At 39.4% G+C, this 26,927-nt stretch overlaps 1 protein-coding gene across 1 annotated transcript; it reads left to right on the forward strand.

Annotated features, from left to right (window-relative positions):
• The first annotated feature begins 10,247 nt into the window (after positions 1-10,247).
• On the forward strand, positions 10,248-26,143 carry LOC135475572 (uncharacterized). Its single transcript, XM_064755497.1, has 10 exons — positions 10,248-10,468; positions 14,330-14,497; positions 15,991-16,158; positions 16,908-17,032; positions 20,861-21,042; positions 21,639-21,798; positions 22,678-22,734; positions 23,020-24,544; positions 25,275-25,366; positions 26,025-26,143. Exons 1-10 carry the CDS (start codon positions 10,263-10,265, stop codon positions 26,141-26,143), a joined length of 2,802 nt encoding a protein of 933 aa, XP_064611567.1. The 5' UTR covers positions 10,248-10,262.
• The last annotated feature ends 784 nt before the right edge of the window (positions 26,144-26,927 follow it).

A 26,927-nucleotide genomic window follows, 5' to 3' on the forward strand; every position in this document is an offset into this window, starting at 1 on the left:
CTTTTGTAAACCATATGCGACTTAAAGTCGTTTAAATAGCCCATCTGAGCCCTGTGTTATTAAACCATGAGGGAAAGTCCGTCAGTAACTTGCCAAAGGTTGTTGCTTTACCCCAAGCACTCCTGTTCCTTCCACTCAAAAAATGACCTCCATCATAAAAGTGACAAAATTTTGAACATGGTATGAAACAGAAATAAAATCTAAAAGTAATATATAAATAAATAATAATTTAAAAATTCAATAAAATAAATAAATAAATTTCTGCAAGGAAGCAGCGGAGTATTGAAGCAATACAACGATGGAGTGTGGTGGAATGTTGGGGTGAGGGGGTGTGTGTGGAAGACACCGGAAACCTGTCAGCATGCCGAAACAAATAGTGGAAATCTGTCAGCATGCCGGAATAAAAATTTGGTATTTGCTGGCATTTTAGTAAAGCTTTTGATGATATATGTTAGATTTTAAAATAAATATTTTTATACTATGGTATATATATCTAATTTTGTAAAGACGCTCCATGGCCCAATCATTCAATTGACGCATCACTCAAGTCACTGCCCCATCGCACCATCGTCCAATCTTTACATCGCCCCATCGCCCCATCGCACCATCACCGTATCATCCCATCACAACATCATATTCATCACACCACCGCCCCATCACTCTGATCGCCTTATTGTTCACTTGTGTTGTGATCCGTTTGTTTTCTGGTGTTTTGGATGCCTGATACTATAGCGTCAGTGAACCAACAACAAACAAATCGATGAAAAGTTCGATTATTGCATGAAATTTTCCATATTCTTCAATCCAGTTCAGGATAATAGGTCAAAAATGAAAAGATGTGCTTTTATAAACTCTGCAGCACTTTATGATCTATTCACAACTTAAGGGAAATGTTTTAGAGCCAAAGGACATAGCAAACTTCCATGTTTACCATGGAAGCCGCACAGAAATACTGGACGAGTGGTGTATGTAGCGAAGTTAACAAATCCAAAAAGGGCGTTTTTTGTAGATATGGCCAGATATTCCGCTGCCTTCCTGCTTAAATGTGTTACTTTCATCAGCGTAATAAAATATGTAATTCCCATGAAATTTAAGCTACCAGAATAAGCCTAAATCTCTATTTACACATCACTCATTTAGCGTTCTAAATGACCACGTAAATTGAGGTATATTATCCTGCAAATTGTATTAAATATGAGGCATTACCCATTAGCGGGAAATGGACGAGTCATTATCTTGCAGATCTATTATAAATAATTTACGGTTGTCCCTTACCACGCTTGTATTGTAAAATCCTGACAATTAGTGTGTAGCCTATGCCATATTACTGGTGTACAGCTATACTATTGAAGACACATTCAATTCAACGCCTGTCAACTGTAAACAAGGCTATCTCCCTACAATTTATACACACGGCGTAGATTTATACGATTTGTTCAGTCGTACTGATTTCTGGGCTTTGGTGGAAATGAAGAGTTCAGAAGTGTTTCTAGAATGCTATTCAAGTGTTTATACATGAAGCTTGTCATGGATCACATGCTTTTCATCACTATGGTACACTTTAAAAGTCGGAGCGTTACATATGTGGGAATTCGTCATTTGCTTGTAACAGGTCTATGGTTTGCTCTTAGCACTTTGGTTCCCTCTGCCTGTGAGACTTAACATCGTCTTATGGGTGAAATAGCATGTATAGCATTCCCTTAATGAATTATTCTTAATGCTTGCTTAATGTTTCTTAATGTCTGGAAACATCAAGATCGCACAGACAATGAGGCAACGTACGTTTTACTAACAACGATATGCACAGCGTGATGCATGGATTACATAGGTTACAATTAAATATCTACCATAAAATATGTTAGAAAGTCTGAGCCAATACCACATATCGCATACCTAGAAGTTAGAATGAGGCTATAATTCAGTGATATTTATTTGAAGAAACAATGTCATTGATGTCATTAGATACAGATATATTTATATAATTGTGGTATTTACTTCACGTACATCATTCCTATATGTAATTCCGTACTTTCATTACTTATCCAGAGCATCCATGAAGCTGAGAACTTGATGGGGTTTAGCGAGGATTTGGCTCATTGTAGACGCTCACTCTATAGGGTATGGAAAATGAGCTGTCTGGGGCGCAATTATTCCACACTTATTCAAACTTTTCGCATATAAAAGAGGAAGCTTCAGTGCTATGTATCCATATTTTTGTACACTGCATTGGTTGGGTTGGCCAGTTATACTCAAACGTGACTGATGTTGTCCATGACAACCTTAAGCCAATGGTTAACATCAGTTGGGGCTATTATCGGCCACGCCGAATACTAGGATGAATTCTTACCCAACATAAATTCAGATATCTCCTCAGACAGAGGCCGAAGCCTTATAGTCTACCAACCTTGGTTGAAAAACCTGCAAATCTTTGAACGGGGATACGTAAACCGCTAATGTAGTTTGACAAATGGAAATGAACATATACCTTGACTCGGCTGAAAAGTTTGAACCACTGAATTATGTTGGAAGAGAATTTGTCAGTACCGGTTTGGTATAACTTTTTACCATAAGTTGGGGATTCGGCGTATGCCACATATTATAAGACGGGCTTTGTGCGGAGGCCCGATGAGACCGCGGTGAAGCAGAGGAGCTTCCTTGTTTTTGTCTGCATAAAATATCTCTCCGTGAAGGATATGCATGTATGTTGTAGACGTTATCCCCGATGTATACTTAGAGCTGTTTGACCCTAAATTTCTCATGAGCTATAATGTCAGCTTCTCTTCGAATTTATCTAATTTCGTGTTCAGTCTTCAACGTGTTTCTTCTGGATTACCCATGGGTATCAATGAAGACACACCTCCACTTCTACCATTGAAAATTGTCTTTCCTGAAGCCTTTCAGCTTGCACGAAGAGTTCATTGGCTGACAATGACCGTGACAATCATTATTTGTACCAGAAAACATGATGTCTTTAGACAAAGCCTACAGGTTTGGGGTATGTCTTCAAGAGTGTACTGTGGAGTACGAGCATAAAATCTATTATATTCTGTACGTTCGTCATGACAAACTTAATACCAAGGCACAATTCTTAAGTTTACGCATAGAGCCATAACAGCAGCCTGATTAACCCTAATTAGTATTTTAGTGATCCGTCTTGTCCAATATGGGACTGATTATTTACAAACAGATATCTTTAGACACACTTAATATAAAACGATAATTTGTAAGTTCCAAATCAACTCAGAAATTAGCAATTGATCTAAATTGGTGTCAAAAGACCTTTAAAACACAATTTATCTGGGACGTTTTTGTAACATAATTGAAGTTAGGTCAAGCAAAAAGTCCTTAATGTGACCGAATTTTATTACATTGCATTGCAGTGTCATATCATAGTCTTAAAGTTGAAGATTACGTGGAACCAAATTTATCTGCCAACATGTTATGCATTTTTAATATGATAAATGAATTCAACTATTGGCTGTTTTGGTTCTACTTTATCTTCATGTGTTTAGAAACTGTTAAGAAGCATTTGGTCAGAGCTGCTTGTTTGGGGCGATATGTTTAACAAACTATAGAAACGAAGCGCTTGTAGTTTATTGTGAATTTGGTATATGTTATAGGCTGATATAATTTTTAAAATGTAAAGGAAAATGAACATTTACTTTGTTACTGTTTGGCCGTGATTATGTGGAGAGTAATGGTTTATGACATATTCGGTGTCCATACAAGACTGGTTGAACTCATTTCAGACTCTAGCCCTCAACCATGCAGCTCAATTCAGACCCCAGTCCTCAACCATGCAGCTCAATTAAGACCCCAGCCTTCAATCATGCTGTTTATTTCAGACTCCACCTCTCAACCATGCTTCTTGTGTCAAACCCCAGTTCTCAACCATGCTGCTCAATTCAGGCCCCAGCCCCAGCCCTTATCTGTTCTGATCATTTTAGGTCCCAGGGGACTTGTAAGTTCAAGTCCAGCTCATGGTGGCTTCCCCTCCGGGGGTACGTGGGAATGTCTGTCAGTAACTTGCAGATGCTCATGAGTTTCCCCCGGGCTCTGCCTGGTTTCCTCCCACCACAGTGCTGGCCGCCATCGTTTAAATGAAATATTCCTGAGTACAGCGTAAAACATATAAATAAGTAAGGCAACATGACCTGGACTTGAACTCACAGAGACCACACTGGTGAGAGGCTCTTCGGTCATTTCGCCGACCTGGCGCGCTAACCACCTCGGCGACTAGCACATAACTGTTTTGGTCATTTTAGACCACCAGACCATTTAGATCACACTTTGGCCCACCAGTCCTTAGGCGAGCTGCGGATCACCAATCCTTATCCTTTCGAATTAGTTTTGAATGCGCTTCCAAATGAGATCGTAGCTACAGTTGATTGCAAACCTTACGGTGCGCCGCCTTCACAAATATGACAAAGGAATTGTAGAGTGATTTTAGCTTTTTGGAGTTACAATCGCGATCACACGACAAATTTAACTCGTACATAATGTCACTTTGTATAAATGGAAAAAATACCAGTCTATAACTTTTCTTGCCTTCATTTTCAAAAGAGTTCTACATCATAATGTTTCAGCAGCCAACAAAAACAATATGTCAATTCTCGAAACATCTTTTTGAGACAATTGAATACACATTCAATCGAAATTTCGTGATAGGCTCAAACAACAAAACATCGATGCTTAGGAAATATTTGTAGTGACGTAGCGAAAAATACTGCATTGAATAGATGTACACATTTGAATTATTTAAACAGGAATGACTGAATGACTCTCGGAATTAATACCATGTTTTCAATGGAATAATTGGGCGTGGGTCAAGTGCAGTTGAACCGTGTATGGTTAAAGATGGCTTTATTGCATGTTTACAATCATGATGCTAAATTTCAGTAAGCACCGAGGTCACAGCACACAAAGGCATGTTTAACATGTTGACTATATTGTGTATACATCGCTTATATTCTGACCAAAGGCAAATCATCTACGTGAAAAGGTCAAATTTGCGTGAGGAAATTCTTTGCAGCTATCGTGATCTTCAATAGCCGGTGTAAGCAAACAAGGGGAATATTTACTATTATAACGTTAGCAAAGATTTCTCCACCGTTAATCACTCTGTCGCCTTTCTCTCGGTCAGCACAATTTTATATTCTTGAGTACACGGTAAAACATCAATCAAATAAGTAAATAAATAAATAAACATCACCATTTAATACGGCTTCGTGTGATTCTCATGAGTAGAACTTAAATATCAACATCTTATGTATTTATTTATGTATTTATTTATGTATTTCATGTATTCAACGACATACTCATAAAAAATTCCCTCAGTCACATGTTTATGATGACGGCCAATATTAGCGGTGGAGGAAACTGGAGTTCCAGAGATCAACCATCGACCTTTGGTAAGTTACTACGAACAGGTCTTACAGAGATTACACTGAGAGCTGAATACAGGTGGCAGCTGAAAAGAAACAGATTATAGTCTATGCTATGTCCTTTCAATATATATGTGTCTTATACGGAAAGTTCGTATAGTCTATATACTCTTAAAAATTAACCCTTAATTTTAGTCTGTTGTCTGAGTGAGGCTAGAATGTATTATGTTACTGTAGCAGATTATTCTGTTAAATATAAAACACATAATTCATTAATTCAACATAAACATTCTGTTTATAACATGATGTTATGTTGAATGTATTTATAAGAACAGAACACATTCCAGCATCACTTTCTGTTATGGTTAACAGATTATTGTTCTGAGTGAAATCCATTGCTATGCAATGTCAATCGTGTCGAGATATATATTAAAATAAAATGTTCTGTTGTATTCACGAATTAAACACCTCTGTATTGTTCTACTACATGTATATATCTGTCCAAGTTTTAAACATGCACCTGTGCTTGTGTGCTAAGTGCATCTGTATTCCTGTGATACGTACATCTATTCTCCCGTTGTACGTGCATTTGTAATCCCGTACATATGTGCTTGTGTGTTATGTATATCTGTATTAGTGTGATAGTTGTTCGTATATACGCACTGGTGTATTGTATACACGCGTGCTGGTGTGTTATGTATATCTGTATTAGTGTGATAGTTGTAGGTATATACGCACTGGTGAATTATATACACCCGCGCTGGTGTGTTATGTATATCTGTATTAGTGTGATAGTTGTACGTATATACGCACTGGTGTATTATATACACCCGTGCTGGTGTGTTATGTATATCTGTATTAGTGTGATAGTTGTTCGTATATACGCAGTGGTGTATTGTATACACCCGTGCTGGTGTGTTATGTATATCTGTATTAATGTGATAGTTGTACGTATATACGCACTGGTGAATTATATACATCCATGCTGGTGTGTTATGTATATCTGTATTAGTCTGATAGTTGTACGTATATACGCACTGGTGTATTGTATCACCCGTGCTGGTGTGTTTTGTATATCTGTATTAGTGTGATAGTTGTACGTATATACGCACTGGTGTATTATATACACCCGTGCTGGTGTGTTTTGTATATCTGTATTAGTGTGATAGTTGTACGTATATACGCACTGGTGTATTATATACACCCGTGCTGGTGTGTTATGTATATCTGTATTAGTGTGATAGTTGTACGTATATACGCACTGGTGTATTATATTACCCGTGCTGGTGTGTTTTGTATATCTGTATTAGTGTGATAGTTGTACGTATAATCGGTATTCGTGTATAACGAACATCTCCCTCGCATGGATCATAAATCTTTACTCGTGTAAAATTCGAGTTTATACGCGACGTATGAATGAGTGCGCACAATAGTACACTTGTGTGAAGTACATCTGCACTAATGCATGTAAATGAAGTACATCTGTTCTGTGCACATATAGCCATTTATTTTGTTACGACCCAAACTGTCTGTATTATAAAGAGATGGCTTGTCCGAAATACACGACAATTTAGCCGCACAAAAAAGTAACCAAAACCAGCAGATTTTATTTTACAACAATTTATTAGCTTTAACAAGAACAGATAATAAGACTTATACAAATACTAAAGTACTTAAGATTAACAAGAAAGGATAGCAGTATCTATACAAATGCTAAAGTACTTACGGTGTCAAGTCCAAACGGACGCATATATTCCGCAATATATATACCACACAGGCATAAATGCTCAGAGGCAAATTCACAAGAGGGAAAATCCACAGTATAACTGAGTGTATGGCGAAATATACACAAAATTCCACGGACAGGGTCCGTGTACTAATAAGCACTGTGTATACAAGAGCACAAATTAAACATACAAGTTCAGATTGAACAAGTGCTCGGTGGAGATAGGATATAACAAAGCCAGAGGCTATAAAGACACCAAAATTCAGCACAAAAGGCCTAATAAAGTAATACACAGCAAAAGCATCCAAACTCTCAATAATTCTCCTTTCTCTCCGTTCTCTGTTCTCTCCGTTTGACCTGCTTTCATAGGTCTTATATAGCTTGGTGGAATTGTCCAGAATAAGAAAATTGCTGAACACTTGATGTAAACAAACAGACACCGAACTGAGCGCATTCTGGAATATTCTAAGGTAGAGGCAGACAGCACTCCCTGAACTTAGCATATGTAAACAGTGACAAGCTAAATTTAGAAACTGACGGCAGTCATGCACATAACAATTTATTTATTACTAGTCAAAGACAATGTATGTCCAAGAGGCGATCCCATGTACTCACCGTACAAAAGTTATTTTCAAGTGTCTTATTTTCTTTAAAAAATGTTGAAGACCACATTCAGAACTCACACTTCCCATTCTTTCATGTAACTTTTTTTTGTTTTTCTCCAGCTTAAGGAAATAAAAAAGAAGCATAGAAGCCAATAAAAGCAAACATTATTTGTCATCGGTTGTAATTATTGGGAATAGCTACATGTACATGCACACAGGAAATTAGGAAGTTTTTCTTTGTGGACTTGAATTGTTTATCTTGGCTAATTGACAGGCAGGCATTCATGGAACAAAGGCCGTTGGTTGACTCACAAACATAAAAAAGCGTGAACTGTGGAACGAAAGTTTCTACCATTTTCAGCTTATAGCTCTGCAAACCTTTGTATCCGTTTATTCGGGTCCTTGAACTACACATAATCTACTGGATTACTAAGAAGAATGTTTACGGCAAACATCGACATATTTCTTATAGATTCATTTTGACCGTGACGGCTTTGTAGACAACAAGTAGGGCCTTATCCATTTGAGGCCTATCGTTGTTCCCATGGACTATTTGCTCCGACAGACATTTGCTTAGAATTTTTTATGGATAGCAAAGGAATGCTGTTAGTGTACATGAATTGTAATTGTAAGCAAGTACTCACTTGCAGTAAGTATTTTATCAATGGTAGGTGTTTGCAAATTTGATAGTATGAATATTAATTTTAAAAAGTTTCTGCTCTCTGCTAAGGCCTCACGTTATGCTTTTATCCGTGTTTGCGTACAATCAGTCAGTTATCAAAAACGCCATGTCTTGGTCTAGTTACACTTTGGAGACATTACTTGAATTGGAGATGATCTTGAAATGATGTTGCAGGCGGTGCGGAGGTGCTGCGTTTGACACGTAACTAAAGAAATAAACGAGTATTAAAAACCTGTGGAATCTATGCGTCGGAGTAAGGCGTGAAGTTTTGAAGAAAACAGCCAACGACACTGATGAGTCCGTTTGTGCATTCTAAAAATAAGATAACTTGTCTTCCAGCAATGAGGTGTGCAGATAAGTGCGTCAAATGTAGAAATTTTCGTGAGTAACTTGCCTATCGTCGGTGGTTCACCCTGGGCACTCCTGTGTCCTTCGCTCATAAAATCATCGTATAAATAAAACAAATCTTCATCATCACGTTAAACAACAATAAAAAAATAAATAACAACAAATGTATTAAATATCGATTTATATATTTGATTTGATAAGAACGTACAAGACACAAACTTATATACACTTTTTAATATCAAGAAACAGCGTGTAAAGATTTTCTTAACCCGAGGTGTAATGGAATAGAGGTACACTAAGTGAAATCTAGTCACACATTATGTGGCTTACTGTTAACAATGTTAGTGTATGGGGTATTTGATTAATTTATTTATTTGATTGATGTTTTACGTCGTACTCAAGAATATTTCACTTATACGACGGCGGCCAAGATTATGGTTGGAGGAAACCGGGCTGAACCCGGGGGAAATCCACGACCATCTGCAGGTTACTGACAGACCTTCCCACGTACGGCCAGAGAGGAAGCCAGCATGAGCTTGTTTCATTAATCACACTGTTGACCTTCTGTTGCAGATTAATGGGTCGTCAATTATTCAATAATATATATTCGCTCTGTTACTGAAATGTAATGCGTTGCATAAGACTAAAGTGTGCCTTCGTTAAGGTGAGTATTTATATGTGCGTGTATTAACTAACCTCAGTGAACGCTTTTGGCTTGGTGACGCGCGCGACACCTGTTGTATTGTGCTCATGCAATGTTCCGTGACGATGTAGACAGTCAGGCATCTGGTGCCGTTGTCTCTGCTGTGCTGTTAATCATTGCTGTTGAGCGACAGTGCTGCACAAATGGAATTGAGGATCTTACGTAACCATTGTTGTGTCTAAACAGCGCAGTCTATAGGCAATTCCACCAATACGCCAGTAGCCAATGAATTCACGCTGATTTACTGAGATCGAAGCAATCAGGTTTGACTGCTCTATAATTGGGTAATGTTTATCTGTCCTAACGGTGACATTTCATCGCTTGTACACGCTCTCAAATAGCTCCAGCAGGTTTATATCAACATACACTTGTTCTGCATGTTGTCTTGGCACACCATGCAGTGGCTAATGGCACCTGGAGTTTGTACATAGTAAACCCTGTGCGCAGACCTGGCCCCACCTCACATCTAAACACCCTTGCCTTGGGGTTGCACTGTGGGATAAGTTTGGGTTTTCCGTTCGAGCGAAAGCAGGCGAGAGACTAAGTAGTTGAGGCTGATCAGGACTTCAGGGATGTGTTGTTAAATACTGGCACACCAATTCAGTAGCAGTTTTTCTTCTTCTATTACACACCTCCATATGAATAATTAGGTTTTATTCTTGTTTTTGCTCAGAGTCAATATCTGCTGATGAGCCCACGCTTCGGATCGTGGTACCATTTATTCGACTGCCACTGCTTATGGCTTGACGATAGCTGGACGAATGTGACCGAGAATACTGAAGTTTGGAATAAAGACTAGACTGAGCACCTGAGAATGGCAAATCTTACCTTCAACAACCTGTACGAACCAAAAAAAGCCTCATTTGACAACATGTACATTTCACAAGACAGTGTCAGCATCGAAGGACCTAAGAAATGCAGTCGTTCAACATGGAAACGGGCGTGGATTGATTTCACCGAGTCAACTACCATTCATGGGATACGCCATATTTGGACGGCTGATACGTTGGCATTCAGAAGGTTGGTCAATTCTCTTGTCTGTCGGATTAAACGGATTTACTAACACTCACATAATTTACCATACAAATCATTTATCTACATCAAATGTTGTATACGGTAATGGTCCAGTTTACTAAAAGTAAAAAGGGAATATCGATTTAATTGCTTTCCTAATGTAAGAGCCGGCTTTTTCCCAGCCATCCCTGGTCCTAAGCTCATATACATTTATAGATCATTCATTTACTATGCTCGACATCAGTCCAATGCAAATAATGAACAAACTGGTTTTCCTGTGACACCATATATACCGTGTGGGAGGGGGGGGGGGGGGGAGTTTAGGGCTGGTTAATCTAATAACGAAGGTCGTATGTTAAACCTAGACACATCCAGCTTTTCTACTTGTTTTAAAAATGAAATAGATTAAAATTGGATTTATAATACGACATGAGGAAATTAAAACAGCTTAAGGTGTGTACTAAATTATATCCCAATACTCCTCCGTCACAACGTTCGCTTCTTCTCAGACGAATACTGGGAATACATCGAAAGCTCTACAACAGGAATTTGACGTCATATGTTGCCTGCTTTCTCACCGTGGTGTCCACCGCCTGGTACCATGGCACAGTATCTGAATGACCTATTCATCGACAAGCCGTCTGGTAGAATCGCACGGTATCTACATGACATGCTCATTGGCAAAACATCTTGTAGCATCGCACGGTGTCTACATGTTCATTGGCAAACCAGCTGGTAGCATGGCACGGTGTCTCCATTACAAGCTCATTGGTAAACCGCCTATTAGCATTGCACGGTGTCTACATGGCATGCTCATTGGCAAACCGTCTGATATCATCGCATAGAGTCTGCATGACCTTCTAATTAACAAAAAAACCCGTCTGATAGCATTACACATTGTCTGCATGACCTGCTCATTAGCAAATCATCTGGTAGCATCGCACGGTGTTTACATGACATGCTTACTGGCATAAGGTCTAGTAGCATCAAACAGTGTCTGTATGACCTGCTCATTGGCAAGTGGTCTGGTAGCATTGGACAATGTCTACATGACATGCGCACTGACAAATCGTCTGGTTGCATTGCACAGTGTGTACACGACATGTTAATTGACAAACTGTCGCACGTTCCTGGGCCGCGTCTTAACATATGGGTCTGTAAGTTCGTCACGTCGACGGGCTCTGTATACTTTACCACCTTACTTACACCGTAAAAGTGAAATATTCAACTTATAACAGAATCAACCAATCAATCTGTCCGGTAGGCAGAAACACGAACAGGTCGTGACCCATTGCTAAGGTGCGCGACACACAACAACGAAGCACTAATGAGACAAAGTATATGTAGATTGCCCTCTTTCACCTTCCTTCAAGGTGGACAATGTTCAACGTTTAGTCTATGCGGCATTTGTTGAAAGACACTAGTCTTATTTAAAACGGCGTATCATAAGTGAGAAAAACTTCGTCATTATCTTGAGTTCGTCCTTTTGTCACCCTGGTTTCCCTCCTTGTGTTCGGACTAGCCCTTTTGCCCTCCTGGTTTCCCTCGTTGTTTCCCGACTAGCCCTTTTGCCCTCCTTGTGTCCCGTCTAGCCCTTATATCCTCCTGGTTTTCCTCTTTGTATCCCGGTTGGCCATTTTGTCCTTCTGATTTCCCTTCTTTTGTTCTAACTACCCCTTTTGTACTCCTTGTTTCCCTCCTTGTGTCCCGACTAGCCCTTTTGTCCTGCTTATTTCCCTCCTTGTTCTTCGACTAACCTTCTTCGCCTTTTTGGTTCCTGTACTTGTGTTCAGACTGATCTCCAGCATTTATTGTATCTTGACTAGCCCCCTTGGTCGTCTGGTTTTCTGTCTTTTTGCACTAACTAGTCCCCTTGGCCTTCTGATGCCTAATTCTTATGCGAAAACTAATCTTCTGGTTTGTCCATCATTATGTCCTGATTAGCCCTCTTGGCCTTTTGGTTTTGCCTCCTTGTGAGCTGACTAGCTCTATTGTCCTTCTGGTTTTCTATCCCTTTGAACTATATCCCTCTTGGTTTGTTGTTTCTTATCATTGTGAACTCCTGAAAAATCATTTAGTTATCAGTAGTAAATATTGTTCAGGGAGGTATTCGTTTTTTAACTCTTGGCAATTTTCGTCTTCCATACGTCAGTGGATTTGTTAATAATCCGGCTTTCAATCGAGTTTTACATGCTTCAGTAGATGCTGTTATCATCTATGTTGTGTGTTGGGTTTTGCTGGGGATAGAACGTGTGCAAACAACGGACACAATGGCAACCAATGTCTCACTTCTAAATATTTGAACGCACATTAATGAGAGGACAGGCTGTTATCTGGTGATAATTTTTATCAAGGAATAACAATGTTCCGTGCTTCGAGTGATGTTCACTGTATATTTTGAGCACTTTTGCCAGTCATGCAACGGAATACCTATTTGCATTTCTAGCTTGTATGTTATTCTTCTACAAATGGCAATATATCTACATAATATATTTTGAATCTAGCCCTCCGGCTAACAGGCTAAGGGGTGAGTTTGATTAAACACATATGTCGTAAATACAATAAGCATATGATGACCAGCAATTGAAAAGCATGCAATTCAGATGCAGAGGCCAACACACCAGGCACACAGTCCTTTGTTACATACAAATTCGAATGTGCACAGAACTGAATCAGTTTCTCTCACCGGGTGCACTGTAATAACAACGCCTACTGGCAAGGTAGAGTTCCAAAACGTTAAGCTTTTACAAATGGCTATATCATTTCTGCTGGTTTCTATTGGCCCATGCACTAACTGTTGTTGGACATCTTCCGTTTGAATTGCTGTGTTGACGTGCACAACCTGGTTGGGTTATGATTGGTTCACTTGTTTGCCAGTGTCATGCATCGGTGTGCTTATTTTGAATTTTATGTAGCTTTAAATACTAGTCCTTATACCCGCGACTTACCGCGACTTATTTGCTCTTAATATGCCTCTCCACAGCGCAAATATTTCATCACTTATAGAAACTCTAAACAATTATCAGCCTAATCACGTGATATCAACACTAACATTAGCAATACATCCGGGAGATGCAGTCTGGACTACTGAGATATAACACAATAAATGAATTAAGGTGCGTGGAGATGATATTAGACTTTACAGATCAATAGTGTAATTGTAAGTCATTGCTCGACATTGCGCCTACATGTAGCTCTATGCTACAGCTCTGTCATAGTCAGGGCACTAGATCATTTTTCCTCACATTTTTTTTCATTTAGCAATCACGACAACAATAATTAGGGCACGCTCTAAAGAACGGTTTAGGAAACACACAGTCTGATATTTTCCCGGAGTTTTTATATCTATGGGATATTCGTTCTCGTGTAAGAAACAAAACGTGGTGCTTCATAAACATTTTTCCCATAACGAAAGGAAGCGTATAGATGTAAAAACTGAGGACACAATCCTTAAGCATCACAGCATCACAATATATAAATTAAGATCTTGCAATAGCTACCACATTATTTGACACCAGTGTCAGGCACTACACCAGTGTCAGGCACTACACCAGTGTCAGGCACTACACCAGTGAATTTGCGTTTTCGTATACTGCTCTGGCTTCTCTGACAGAGTTTTACGGAAAAACATCTGTTAGAACTGTGAGAGGAAGATAGTTCCTTTTTGTCCTCTTTAATATGCTTTCTTCGTTTTGTTGAACTATTATGGGTACATAATAAACAAGTCAAAAAGCCGAAATGCTGAGTCAGAATGAAATCTTACTTTTTGTTATACTACTTTCGATAAATTACGTTAACCTCGCCTGTGCAGCTACTGAAGTCAACTAGATACCATTTCCAATTCCCTATTCACTTGCCATCTTTCAGGTTTGTGTGGCTTACCCTCGTCCTCGCCGGCATTGGAATCATGTCTTACCAGATTATAGACAGAATCATCTATTACTATGGATGGAAGACAAATGTTAATGTCGGTGTTAACTTTAACGACACTCTACCGTTCCCAGCCATTACATTGTGTAACCAGAACGCTTTTAGGTGAGCACAACCAACAGTACGCTGACAGTCGCTTATAATTAACGTGTAACCAGAACGCCTTTAGGTGAGCACAACCAACAGTACTGCCATATATAATCTCTGATAATCTGTAACCAGAATACCTTTACAACGCGTGCATCAAAATCAATAACACTACAATACGCATAAAATCTATAACCAGAAAGCCTTTAGGAATGCCAACATTAATGGGCTTACTGTAATCTCTAATAATGTGTATTTGAATGCATGTATAAATGCATAGCCAACTGTAGTCTAGTACAGCCTCTAGGCGAGCACAACTAACTGTACTTTTACATACAGTCTTTAATAATCTGTGACCAAAATGCCTTTATATGAGCAAAATCACTAATAATCGGTAATAATGTGTATTCAGAATGCACAACCAACAATACTGCCACAGTTGCTAATAATAAAGGTGTAACGAAAATGTACTGACATATGATGAGTAATCTGAATGTCTTTACAAGAGCACAACAGTACTGCGGTGATCTCTAATAATGTGTGACCAGAAAGCCTTTTGAGCGAGCACAAACAACTTGGCTATCATAGTTGTGATAATGCGCAACCAGAACGCCTGTTGGGCTAGCATAAACAACAGGGCTTCCATAGTTGTGATAATGTAACCAGAACGCCTTTTGGGCGAGCACAAACATCAGGCCTGCCTTGGTTGTGATAGTGTGGAACCAGAACGCCTCTTGGGCGAGTACAGACAACAGGACTGCCATGGTTGTGGTAGCGTGTAACCAGAACGCCTCCTGGGCGAATACAGACAACAGGGTTACTAATAATGTGTAACCAGAATGCCTTTTTGAAAGCAAAACAAACAGGGCTGGTAATGTGAACCACACATGCCCTTTAGTTTGGATCAGAATAATTTTCATCAACGATACGGAAGTGCCGTTTGAAATTGTATAGTTTTGTACTGAAACTTTCCGATGTATCCTTACAATGCGAAAATAAACTGACCGATAACAGCCAGTTGAAGAATAGACAATTCTTAAAACGGAGTTCCCAGAAAACTATGTCTGTGTTAAAATCATATACATAGAGATAGCATGGCATTTCCATAAAGCAATAGGGTATATGGTATTGTGAATTACGTAACACGCAGAGAGGCAAGTTTGGGTCAACTCACTCAAAAATCTGACTCATCAAAAAAATCAAACTGAGTCATATCACCTGGTCAGCTGAATCACGAGACTTATCTGGTTATATTTTGACTCATTTGGTTAGTCGGAAAGCTTACAGAAGTCGACCATGACTCAGTTAACATGGTCTTGTGACTCACTTTTCTGAGTTGAATTAGCTCCAATGAATTACTCAGATTTTTGAGTCAGTTGACCCAAACTTTTCTCTTAGTGCAGGTTTTGCAAGTCAGCAATTTTCAGTAATGCTACAGTGGTTTTTGAATTATCTTTTATCGCTCCTGGTGTTCTTGATTGTGATGATATTTTGTGTTGTAATGTGAACAGGGCGACCGCAGCCGCTGCCGACAACCGGTACCGACTGATTGAGGACATGTACACTAACCGGCAGAATTTCTCCGTTGGCGATCTCGGGGCCGTCTACAACGCCAGCAACATTACCGTGGGCGACCTATATGTTAGAGCTGCTCATCGCAAAGAGGATTTGATCGTCAGGTAAAAGAGGCGGATAGGACGAACTCATTCAATGGTTTCTTTACTTTGAACTATTTCCTTGGTGCTATCTTGGAATTTATGCGTCAAGTGGTAGAGTTAGGTCCGTCAGAAATGTGTAATGCCGGTGCATGTTCTTTATTTTGTGTAGGAACAGGTCGGTCACAAAGGTGTAATGTCGGTGCGATTTCTTTGTTTTGTGTATGGACAGATCCATCAGAAATGTGCAATGTCGGTGCTTTTTCTTTAATTTGTTTTGTATGGAATCGAAAGAGTAGAACAGGGAGTTTCAGTGTCAATTAAGGACTACATGCAGGCGAATATGCCAGTTTGCAGTGTAAAAACATCTTGATTTTGTTATATTTTTCCTAATTATATCAAAACGATATCAGAGAGTGTTATTTGAGTGTAAAGACTGATTTGTGTGATGGTTGTAATATCCGTGTGCTCAGGCCTTACCGTAACACGTCTACATCAGAAGGTGAAAATGTCCGGTTTTTCAGAAGCTTGTGGCGTCGATATGTATTTTTCTGGAAAATAGTCTCTGCCAGGTGATGATTATTTTTCAAACTTTCAAGTAAGAAAAGGTTACTATTTAGGGTTACTTAGAGCAAAAAAAATAGTGATATCAAAGTATATCTTTCACCAAGTGCTGAAAATCTGCTTGAAAACTAGACAAACTCGCAATGGATTACTGAAAACACTTAATGCTTAAAGGAACCGGATTCTATACGCGTACATGTCTGTTTCAGCTGCCATTGGGGAAGCACCCCATGCTACCTAGAGGACTTCACTCAAATATTTACAGATCATGGAATCTGTTACACGTTTAATGATCCTATCTCCCCCGCCGATGGGCTCAATGTCACTAACGCAGGTAACATTTTCGTTTTGTCAGAAATCTGACTGCATCTTGTCACACTTCATATTGTTTAGTGTTATGTTTTGTACGTGTTGCCTCGTGAACAGAAGGGAATTAAGCAGTGTTAGTTTCAGCATTATTCATGTATGTACTCTCCGGCAACCATAAGGAGGCCCCGTGAAGGAAGGTCCGTCTTTCCTGGAAAGCAACCTGTGCAGAACGTGTAATCACTGCTTTACATGTGCCAAGAAATGTTACCAAATAAGACAAAAATCGATTCCAGAAAAATGTAGTAGATACCCGAATGCATTACACCAGGAAATGTCATTATTCTTTTTCCTTCCAATTTCACCCCAGACATTCTGTGTCACTATTTTTTTTACTACCCACAAGTAACGAGCATGCAGGAGGCGTGTACAGGTTTGCACTCATTTTTCTCACTTTTCAACAAATATCACCCATTGTTCATTGTTCACCCATATCCTTGTTCTGCCCTCACGTTTACAGAGTCAAGAATATATTTTCTATTTTTGTTGACATAATTGCAATATGGCAAATATCTGGTTACCCAAGCAGCTATTTGGTTTTGCACGCTGACATATTGAGTGTTATTTGAACCACAGCAGAATCATTCCTCACTGAAATATTTATTTATGTTAACTGTGTAATATACGAGTAACATTGTCCGTTAAGCTAACGGCATTTTATGTAAACAATAAATACCAGCGTATGGCCGAAAACTAGTAACATCTGGCTGTACTATCAACACCATGTATAGAGGTCTGTGGGTTGTTGTTCAAATATGACAGGTTCGCTTGAACACCTGATGTGATTAAAGAAAGCAAATCAAAGTAAAAGCACTCTGTTATTGAATACAGCAGAGTATTGTTTTACACCACTATTTATGCTCCGTAATGTTGTTTTTCTATTCTTTTTTTACATTTTTTGTCAAAGCTACTGGTCGAAAATTGGCCACGCAAAGAATCGTGTATGGTGTACAACAGTACGTACTCTTCATGATTTCATTTAGAGATAAGCTGCTGGAACTAGTTTCACAAAGAGGTGTACGACATTTTTATCTTACATTTGTTGTGGGATATTTTGTACGTGACTATTAACGTACAGTTGTCCTATATGTGCGATATCATACATGTACATCTTTGTGAAAGTGGTCCCCAGTGTCCGATATGTAAGATTATCGTACATATACGTTATCTTTGTCAAACTGGGCGCTGATAATATGTGTAGGCCTACATGATACTGTGTAAAACGACCACCTGACTCAGTCACAAGAAACCAAATGATTGCTGGTAAGAATGGGGTAAACGTTGTCATGAAAAAGCCTAATATACTTGGAGAATACACTCTACAAAAATAGTCATCATGCGGTGTTTCCAATAGCAAAGCGGCCCAACAAGTTTTTCACTATGTCAGTACAGTCTTTCTGTTATACATGTCCCTCGGTAGATGGTAACCTATGCCTGAGTAGATCGATTCAAGGGCTTAAGCACCGCATACTGCCATTCTCCAAACTCCAAACTATTGTTCTATCTTAATTTATGAATGTAAATAAGTCTATTTGCAGATGTTAGATAAAAATGTCCAGATTCTCCTTTTAGATCAAGGCGAGTCAGGACCTGCGGCAACCAAAGACAACACATCAGCAACACATCGGTAACTCATGTACAAGATGCTAATCTCTCTGAAAAAGTGTGTACATGGTATTGTGCAAAACCTGAACACTACGTACTTAGTACGTGCAAAACCAAAGCACCAGGTACATAACACGCACAAAACCTAAATACCACGTACATACACCTGCAAAACCTTGACACCTGGTACATAACAGGTGCAAAAACTAAGGCAACGTACATGGCACGCGCAAAACCGAGACACCACGTACATAACACGTGCAAAACCGAGACACCACGCACATAACCGGCCTAAAACGTAAACACCACGTACCTGGCACTTGCAAAACCTAAATACCACGCACCTAACAGGTGCAAAGCCGAGACACTACATACATAACAGGTGCAAAACCTAAACACCACGTACATGGCACGTGGAAACCCGAGACACCACATACATAGCACGTGCAAAACCTAAACACCAGATACATAACACGTGAAAAACCTATACACTACGTGCGAAACGCGTGCAACCCTAAACACCCCGTACAACACAGCAGGGATGTTCATGTATACACAACAGGCTATATAGTAGGGTCTCAAATTTTATATTCGCAAAACCGACCAGTGGCATTGTAATATTCTATTCGCAGATAGTTTTGTTGAAATATGTCGTGACTAAATGTCAACGTCGATGACATTATTCCTCGCCTGATTCGCTCTTTTAATTGTTAGACATGTTTCATTCACAGCACCATTTGTTCAGCTGACGCAAATATTGCCTTTCGAAAATATCTCCGAACAAAATGGCTGATAAAAAATAGGATTACATAAGAATGTCCCCTCTGACCCGCCGCGGGTTGCTGGCAGACCTTCCCACGTATGACCGTCGACCGGAGAGGAGTATGGCGTTAAACAACAATCAAATAAGTGAAGAAACCAATGCACCCGTTGCATCAGTTACATCCAGCTTGCGGACATTACCTGTGAAAACAAATATTTCAGTCGCATTGCTAATGGGACCTACTGGATGACATGATAAATGTCGACAGCATGCAATTACCGAATGGCATTTAATAGGGGCTGCGCACAGTTATATTCTCCCTACGGGGTACAAATGTGGGCGCATTATTATAGAATAACGACTCGATAATTGTGAAATGCATAGACCAGTGACTTTGTACGTATATGTCCCGGTTAAAGTTGTCAGAAAATAAGGACATATTGTTAATGCGAACTTTAATGAAGAGAACTAAAAAAAAAAAGATCACTCGATTACTGTTTACATTTTAGTTAACTCTTTGTAGTGCTGCGACAAAACCCAAGGCGGTTTAGCCTGTAAGTCAACATCATTGATCAAAATCCCAATGGTGCAAAATGATTTCATCTTGGCAGATAACAAAAGGTCTCTAAATGGCTTATCTACGAGATTAACCTATGCGGTGATCAGGTTTTGTGATTGCAGTATTATTGGTATTGGTATAAATTCGTAAGCTGGCATTTGTCAGTAACCGATCAAGGTTTGAAACTACTGACATTGTTCCAGAGCAGGAGCAACTTTTACAAAAGCGTACACCGCATACGTTTTGCAGAGAAAAGTTGCTGACTCTAAAGTCCCTCATTCGAAAGCCAAACTTGCATTCAACAAGTTTCCGGTACTATTTCTCTGTGAAGTCTCCCTGAATAGATGCCTAGATACAAACCAGGCTTATCTTGTACAGAGTTATACTTTACGTGTACAAAATAGGCTCACAATAAAGTGGGTTCGTCTCATTGAAAAGTTGTACCAACCTATTCATGTTGTGTTTCGGTAGGCTTAAAGGTTTAGCAATGGAAAATGCGAACTATTCCCGCGTGTGCAGTGAATTATATCACTGCAGTACCCTATCTGGTTCACCTGAATAAACCCTCTTTCACCGTACTTGATCCACCTCTGATAGCTACGATTGCCGGTTCGACTCCAATATCGCTTATTCAGAACGTCAGAAGATTTGTCAGATGCTTGGTTAAGAGCAGTGGAATTTTCTGGGCTCTGTCTAGTTTACCCCACCCATAAACCCGACCTCCGTCTTGTAAGTGAAATACGACGTTATATCACATAGTCATGAATACGACCTTAAATCGCATTCAAATGCGTAAGTACATACCATTGTACAGCAGACTCCGTTCTTGTATCATGACCTGTTGTCTTATTTTTTTTTTTCACCCCAAGGTATCGACTACGGTTTACGCTTAGTCCTGAACGTTGAGCAGTACGAGTACATGCCAGGCCCCCATGACGCCGCCGGGGTCAAAGTATTTATTCACGACCAAGACGAATTCCCATTGGTCGGGGACCTGGGCCTTGCCGTACCTACGGGATCTCACTCGTTTGTCGGGAACAGCTTGTTTGTAGTAAGTAATCATCACGCCTTGCCTTCATTTCCGATGATCGGAGTTTTTGCAAGCCTGTATTTTTAGCAGAGAACGCATTACTTCACGCAAGTGATTACTTTTCACATCGTTCACATCATTTAGCGCACTGATAACACTGCCCCTCATAAGTTACCTGGCGTCCCTATGATATCAAGCCTTAGCCAACTCGGCGGACATTAGATTTGAACATTGGAGAGTGCTACCAGCTAGGTCCTTAATTCAATCATAAATATGTCATTTTGCGTTGAATTTCAAGAAATTAACAAATCTAGGGTGCTATGTTCGAATAAATATTCTGTTTATTTACTTACTTGATGTCTCACCAAATACTTTACAAACTTACTTACTATGGCGGTTAACTAGAGGTATTTGGGTTCGAATCTCCGATCTCATTGACCAAGGGTGCACAGGTTTAGTCCCTCAGTCAGGCAGAGGTCCGGAAAACTACGATCGCACACTGTTCTATCAACTACATTTCCTGTCCAACCCAAGGAATGCATTCATGAAGCGAGATCATCTTCATTTTCTTTTCAGGCTTAAGTGTTAAATATAACTGTATTTCTTCTCTTTGCAAGTTGAAAAACTTACCTCCTCCACACGGTGTATGCGGGGAAAAACCGATGAAGTACTTCACTAATGTGACCTACACGACAGCCATCTGTAAGATTGATTGCCTGACGACAGAGTTGAAAAAAGCATGTGGATGTCGAGATGCCTATTTGCCTCACATAAACAGTAAGATTTCAGCGCTCAATATACTAACCCAAATTATCACTAGCGGAAAATCGGGTTTAATGCTTCGCAGCTCAAATCAAATGTCAAAGTTGGCAATCGGTACAATCTCGATTTTCTTTCAGCTACTACACAGTAAAAGCTAGTCTGTTAACTTTATGGGAGAGTTATAGAACGATTCATTTTGATGCCACATAATATTATGTTATTGACACATGCGTAATACCCCGTTATACACCAATGAAAGTATTCTGTTGAAATTACAGAAAGGCTTTATCTCATGTAACATACCAATTTGAAGCAATATTTATTTATGTATTTGATTGGTGTTGTACGCCGTTTTCAAGATTATTTCACTTATACGACGGCGACAAACTTTATAGTGGAAGGAATCCGGGCAGAGCCCAAGACCATCCGCAGGTTCCCACGTACGGCTGGAGAAGAAGCCAGCATGAGCTGGACTTGAACTCACAGCGAAGCGAACGCATAGTGAGAGGCACGCTAACCAACTGAGCCACGGAGGCCCCTCGTTTTGACCAGTAGAATAATCTAATATGCTACAATTCGGAAAACACAGTAATGTGCAAAATAAAACAGATTAATTTTAGAGTGTACATTATTCTAAACGTGCTCATTTACCTACTTTGTGAGTTACTCCATCTTTTGCAAACGAGATATCCCTTAAAGTCTTTATATGTGGTTAGTTTGTTTATGGCTTACGAACATTTTTGCGCGTTACAATCCCTAATAATATTTAATTTACAAATGAAAGTTTGTTTGTCTTTTTTAATATTACTTACTTGTCAAAATTATTGTACATATGCTTAAGGGAGTTTTAATGCATGAATGTGTGTGAGAAAGCAATATTGTTATATTCCTCAGATGACCCACCAGTCTGTACTTTACTTCAAATGTACGAGTGCGCCATGCCATTCATTGGTGAGTAATATAGACACACAGGCTTATATATTTACGTACATCTAGCGGCATTTTGGAACCAGCACCAATTTGTGAATGCTCAATCCTCCAATCATCTTTGGCAGAGTAAATGTTTGTCACACGTGACATTGTCACAAAAATTAACATGTATATAAAGAGTGTGTACATATTCTGTACATTTTCTTTTAAAACAAAGACATTCGGAAGTACATAATACATATGACGTCAGTCATAATGAGCCTTACATTTGTGTTGACATTTGTCAACTTGTGCTTTCTTTGGCAGACAAATTCCATATCCGTGAGCACGAGATCTGTGAGTGTCCAGTGCCTTGTACTTTCCAGGCTTATGAACCCAGCATATCGTACGCTACCACATCAAGCTTTGTCATCGACAAGTTACTGGCCAATCTGAACTATGAAGAGCTGGAACAAAAGTACCGTCATGCAAGAGAGGTAACGAATCGAGTGGAAAAGGATAAATTCTTGAATTTCAAAAATACAGCAGACGACGTGAAGATGAAGCTTTTGAGTATCGAACTTCTCCTAAAGGAGGAAATAGAGCAAAAATTGCACGAACAGCGGGCAGTCCTGGCGATTAAAAAAGAGGAAGTATATAAAATCTGGAAAAGGAAAAACTTCATCTTAAATTATCAACTTTATGCAATACAGAAGAATTTCATCAGAGCTCGAGATGCAATGGAAGAAAGGACGTTGAGTTACATTGGGAACGGTTTCCAGGCTTTCGCTTTAGATATGCACACAAAGCTACATGAGCTTGTCAACATGGCTTCGGATCAGGAGTGTACAAGAGAGGTGATTTACCAGATTCTCACCGATAAAGTGGATATTGAAGTAGAAATGATTAACAGGGGCATTGGCAATTTAACAGAACTGATAGATGCCTATAAGAATGGAACTCCGATATTCAACTATAAATATTCCAAAATGGCACGAAACAACAATCCATACATTGTGCCCAAAAAACTGATGAATGATTCGCTGTACCGTACGTGGAACGCCAGAAACTATGGCCTGAGAATAGCAAGTGATCTGGAGATCCTAAAAGAGCACGTCCTGGGATACAAAAACCTGACAGAGATCGCCTATTACAATAGCACCCTGGATCCCGACAGTCTTTGGTACGTCAACAAAAAATTCATCTTCTACAATAAACGTTATTTTCATAATAAAGCTAACCTCTACTTCGAGTCGATAAATGTACCCGAGAAAGTAATGAATGAAAGAATTGATAATTTTACTCAGCTGTGGACAGATTTTGTTGCTCTGACCGACAACATAGAAAACAATATAGACCGTATAAACGGCTCTCTAGATGAAGTTCTAGGAAAAGTGATGCCCACATTAAGAGAGCTGAGTGATCTAAGTCAAGAGTATCTGGTGAATTCATCTGTTCTGAAGCTAGACGTGGCGAAGTCCGCCCTATCCCCTGTCATCCACGAAGGCATTAATACGATGAAGGTGTTCTTCTTAGAAGTTAGATCACGTGGTCAGGCTATCTTCGACGATTGGACGAAGCTCATAGATATAACGGGCGACACCTGGCGAAGCATTTTGACAGATGTGGACTCGATAGAGTACTACCAGTGGCGAGGTTACAAGAACTTCTTGCAGAATCTTACCGAAGTTCTAGCTACAGAGGAAAGCCACTTTGTGTTCATAAGAGACGAGACCGACATTCGTGACGTCATCGGAAATAGAGACAGAATCTTCTACTCCTCCTTGTACGACATGATGGACATTATGGGAGATTTTAAAAAGAGTACGAAACTCGATGGAAATTTCTTGCGGTATGTATTACTCCACTAAAAGATATAAGATCAGACTATGAATTACCCCAGGAAAGAAAATTAAACTTTACACTACTGCTTCCTTTTGGGCCATCGTGGTCAATTCGCAACACCAACATGTTTAATCCGAGAACCCCGTCTAGAATTGTCATATTACCACTTCACCTTACAGCTTGGCTTGTTGTAATCAGAGCACTTCACATCTGAGAATCTTAAGTGGGGTGTTTGCAATGAGGTATTTGACAGAAACAGGGCTCTCTTTTGAGTCAAGAAGTCCACAAGTTGGGTAGAAAAAATCGAACCGTCAGGAGGTAGGTTAATATGGCAGTTCTGGACAACTCGTACTAATCACGTAAGTGATATTCACAGAAAACGATTTCACAAATAGCTACTTCTAATCTTACAGCGATGTCTAAAAGACTGCTATGGTCTGCACAACATCCCCAATGGATTTAATAATTTTATTGATAGGCTTGAATTTTTATAGAGATGTTAGTTTTATAGAAGATACCAGGTGATTACAGTGAAGTCCACAGTGGTGTAAATTAATTGAAGGAATCGTTGATTTAATCATGTCACAATTACGACCAATCCATGGTTTTGCCTTGGATCAATCTGAAACCCATTTCGAGGTCAGATTTCAAGCCATGCTGAACTACAGATTTCATACCGAAGGTTTCATCTTATGTAGCATTTTATATAATATCAATTAAAACAATATTTTTTCCAGGGAAAATTTTGTATTCCTGGACGTGTTCTACAGTGAGTTGAGCTATGAGGAAGTAACTCAGCAGGAAGACTATACAATATTTTCTCTCCTATGTGAGTTATCTCCCTTATATAACCATAATGAAGCCGATTTTATTTACTCGACATTAGACATACCTGTCTAAATTTCTATGCATTTTCGTCGAAAAGCAATATGAAAATCAGTTTTGCTGAAATTGCAAATTTAAGATTGCAAAAAAGTGTCTATGAAAACTATTTCATTCAAAGTATTTGATCCATACCGGCACTGTATGGTACATGCATCTCAGTAGGGGAGTTTAGTGTTCAAACTCTTTCATCATTGAAGGTAGAAAAAGTTCAAATGTATCATGTCAAACATGTTAGGCAACTAATTTTGATCACATTCACTATAACATTTACGCCTGAAAAGGGTGTCAAAAATGTAATTTAGAGTGGAAGAATGATAGAGAAGGTCGAGAATCTTAATGTCTGTGAACTTGTAAAGTTCTTAAAGGAAAGAGGTGTCATTTGTTCCTCTGGAAAAGGGTGAGACAGGTGATCAATAAATTCATGTCAGCAAAGGTTGCCTAACATTTTTCGCCATTTACAGTTGCACTGTTGAGGACAAAAGGGTTCCAACTCGAAACTCTCCTATTGTTATCAAATATGTGGATCTCATAAGATGAGAAAATCTGTCGCCCTCTGCAGCATACCATTGTCATCTACATAGTGTTTATTTTCATCATTGCAGGTGACATTGGGGGATCCATGGGTCTTTTCATTGGGGCTAGTGCCATGAGTCTGTTTGAAATTGTGGATCTCCTTGTGGACCAGTCCTTTAAACAAGCTCTTGGCGCTGGGAAGCGGTGATTTGGGAAATGACCACGATTGTTGACCAAACCGTGTCGTAATACCGTCTGCTTGGCTTAACGTTATCACAAGCATCAGTCATTGCTTGTGACAAGTGTTGCTGTGCAGTCGTCTGTCAAAACATTGTGTTACATATAAGTGTTAAACGCGCATGAACATATCGATGAACCGTGGATAAATGGAATTGTTCAGTTATCACTCATGAATCAACCCTGGGGTTGGATGCAGGGTTATAAGTTTTGATGGTGTTTGATGTTGCCGGGTGTTGTTCAACAAGCGCACAGCGCGAGCTGAGCACACTTTCCCAGCGCCGACGCCAGTTCTCCAGCGGGGTCTACGTGTGTAGAACTACTCGGCAACATGCAATGGGACATTATATATCCCACAACATGCGCTAACAATTTGATCACATCGATAAACTTCTTGATCCCCTGATATTTTCTTTCCTTAATAATCACTTACTTTACATACTGGGTTCGCTGACCAATAGTTCGCACACGACGGAATTTACGGAGATATTTGCACTAGAATACAAGCACAAAATCAGTTGATATTGGTTAAATCGTTGGCTATTAGTTCAGGATGGTGTTATATGGCTCGATGAATGGGGCAGCGATGTGAGCAATCTGACAATCGCAATATATATCACGTTTGCGGAATATCACGAGATGTATTCAACTTCGTAACGTATAATGATGAAACGGTGCAACGATTTTCACTATGTCACTCAAGCTTTGCACAAAAAGGCACACTGTTTCTTCAGAGGACGGTTCATAAGACAGCT

Source organism: Liolophura sinensis, chromosome 9 (assembly GCF_032854445.1).
Source record: "Liolophura sinensis isolate JHLJ2023 chromosome 9, CUHK_Ljap_v2, whole genome shotgun sequence".
Lineage (NCBI taxonomy): Eukaryota > Metazoa > Mollusca > Polyplacophora > Chitonida > Chitonidae > Liolophura > Liolophura sinensis.

Excerpts from the sequence above, each read along its gene's own strand:
- LOC135475572 (XM_064755497.1), top strand. The coding sequence starts at position 10,263 with ATGGCAAATCTTACCTTCAACAACCTGTACGAACCAAAAAAAGCCTCA. Across the intron at positions 17,033-20,860 it reads GCTCAATGTCACTAACGCAG|GTATCGACTACGGTTTACGC; the intron begins GTAACATTTTCG and ends TTTCACCCCAAG. Across the intron at positions 22,735-23,019 it reads GTGCGCCATGCCATTCATTG|ACAAATTCCATATCCGTGAG; the intron begins GTGAGTAATATA and ends TTTCTTTGGCAG.